Source organism: Corvus kubaryi, unplaced genomic scaffold, assembly GCF_017639235.1.
Source record: "Corvus kubaryi isolate FWS band 111438036 unplaced genomic scaffold, C.kubaryi_AGA036_p1.0 35887, whole genome shotgun sequence".
NCBI lineage: Eukaryota > Metazoa > Chordata > Aves > Passeriformes > Corvidae > Corvus > Corvus kubaryi.
The window spans coordinates 1-1,587 of NW_024580808.1; the positions used below are offsets into that span (position 1 = coordinate 1).

Genomic DNA, 1,587 nt, shown 5'->3' on the forward strand with positions numbered 1-1,587 from the left:
TTCCCTGGGAAAGGGAGCTGGGGCTGGGATCTTGGGAAGGAATTCCCGGCTGCGCTGGAATTCCCAGGGAATCTCTGGCTGCCCCTGGATCCCTGGAATGTCCTAGGCCGGGCTGGACGGAGCACGGAGCAGTGGTGGGAAAACCCATCCCGAGGCCTCCCGAGGCGGGAATGAGGGACGGCAGCTCCGCGAGGCTCCGGCTGCACTCCCGGAGCGGCTTTTTCGGGATCTACCAGCCCCGAGAACCTCCAGCACCGACGCAAGGAATCCAAAGCAATTCCGGAATCTCCAGAGTCGGATGAGATCCATCGGCACCAAATCCAACCCCCACACCCCAAAACCCCACCCCACCCCCGTCATCCGAACTCTCCCGGAGCTCCGGCAGCATCGGGAACGGCCCCGTTCCCTGGGGAGCCGTCGCGGTGCCACGTTCCCGGGACGGAGCCGCGTTGCCGGGTGCCCACCTTGGCCGAAGCGCGCCATGCGGAAGACGTCGGCGGCGCCGCGGAAGCCCAGCATGCGGCACGCCACGTCGCCGTCGCGGCCGTCCCAGCCGTCGTCGCACACGGAGCCCCAGCGGCGCTCGTGGAAGATCTCCAGGCGGCCCTCGTGCGGCCCCGAGCCGTTCACCAGGCGGACGGAGCCCTCCTGCGGAGCTGCCGCCGGAATGCCGGGGTCAGCCACGGTGGCATCCCATGGGATGTGGCATCTCCAGGGGTGTGGCAGCCATGGTGGCATCTCCAAGGGATGTGGCATCCCATGGGATGTGGCATCTCCAGGGATGTGGCAGCCATGGTGGCATCCCAAGGAATGGTGCCATCTCCAAGGGATGGTGACATCTTCAGGGATGTGGCATCTCCAAGGGATGGTGCCATCCATCGTGCCATCCATGGTGACATCTCCAAGGGATGTGGCATCTCCAGGGATGTGGCATCTCCAGGGATGGTGCCATCTCCAAGGGATAGTTCCATCTCCAAGGGATGGTGCCATCTCCAGGGATGGTGCCATCTCCAAGGGATGGTGCCATCCATGGTGGCATCCCAAGGGATGGTGCCATCTCCAAGGGATAGTTCCATCTCCAAGGGATGTTGCCATCCATGGTGCCATCCCAAGGAATGGTGCCATCCATGGTGACATCCCAAGGGATGGTGGCATCTCCAAGGGATGATGCCACCCATGGTGCCATCTCCAAGGGATGGTGACATCCATGGCGGCATCTCCAGGGATGTGGCATCTCTAAGCGATGATGCCATCCATGGTGCCATCCATGGTGACATCCCAAGAGATGGTGCCATCTCCAGGGATGGTGACATCTCCAGGGATGGTGACATCCATGGTGCCATCTCCAGGGATGTGGCATCTCCCAGGCTGGGAATGTCCAACCATGGGTGGGAATGTCCAGCAGTGGGTGGGAATGTCCAGCAGAGGGTGGGAATGTCCGGCAGAGGGTGGGAATGTCCAGCAGGGTTTGGGAATGTCCGGCAGAGGTTTGGGAATGTCCAGCAGAGGTTTGGGAATGTCCAGCAGAGGTTGGGAATGTCCAGCAGGGGTTGGGAATGTCCGGCAGGGGTTGGGAATGTCCGGCAG

The 1,587-nt window shown here is 62.4% G+C and overlaps 1 protein-coding gene across 1 annotated transcript in view; it reads right to left on the bottom strand.

The window, feature by feature from the left end:
- Window positions 1-351: 351 nt before the first annotated feature.
- SCARA5 (scavenger receptor class A member 5) overlaps window positions 352-1,587 on the bottom strand; it is a gene marked incomplete at its 3' end in the record, with an annotated part of 24,128 nt that continues 22,892 nt past the window's right edge. Inside the window, exon 7 of the mRNA XM_042019815.1 lies at window positions 352-656. Coding sequence (XP_041875749.1) covers window positions 352-656 — 305 coding nt within the window. The remainder of the gene's footprint in view (window positions 657-1,587) is intronic.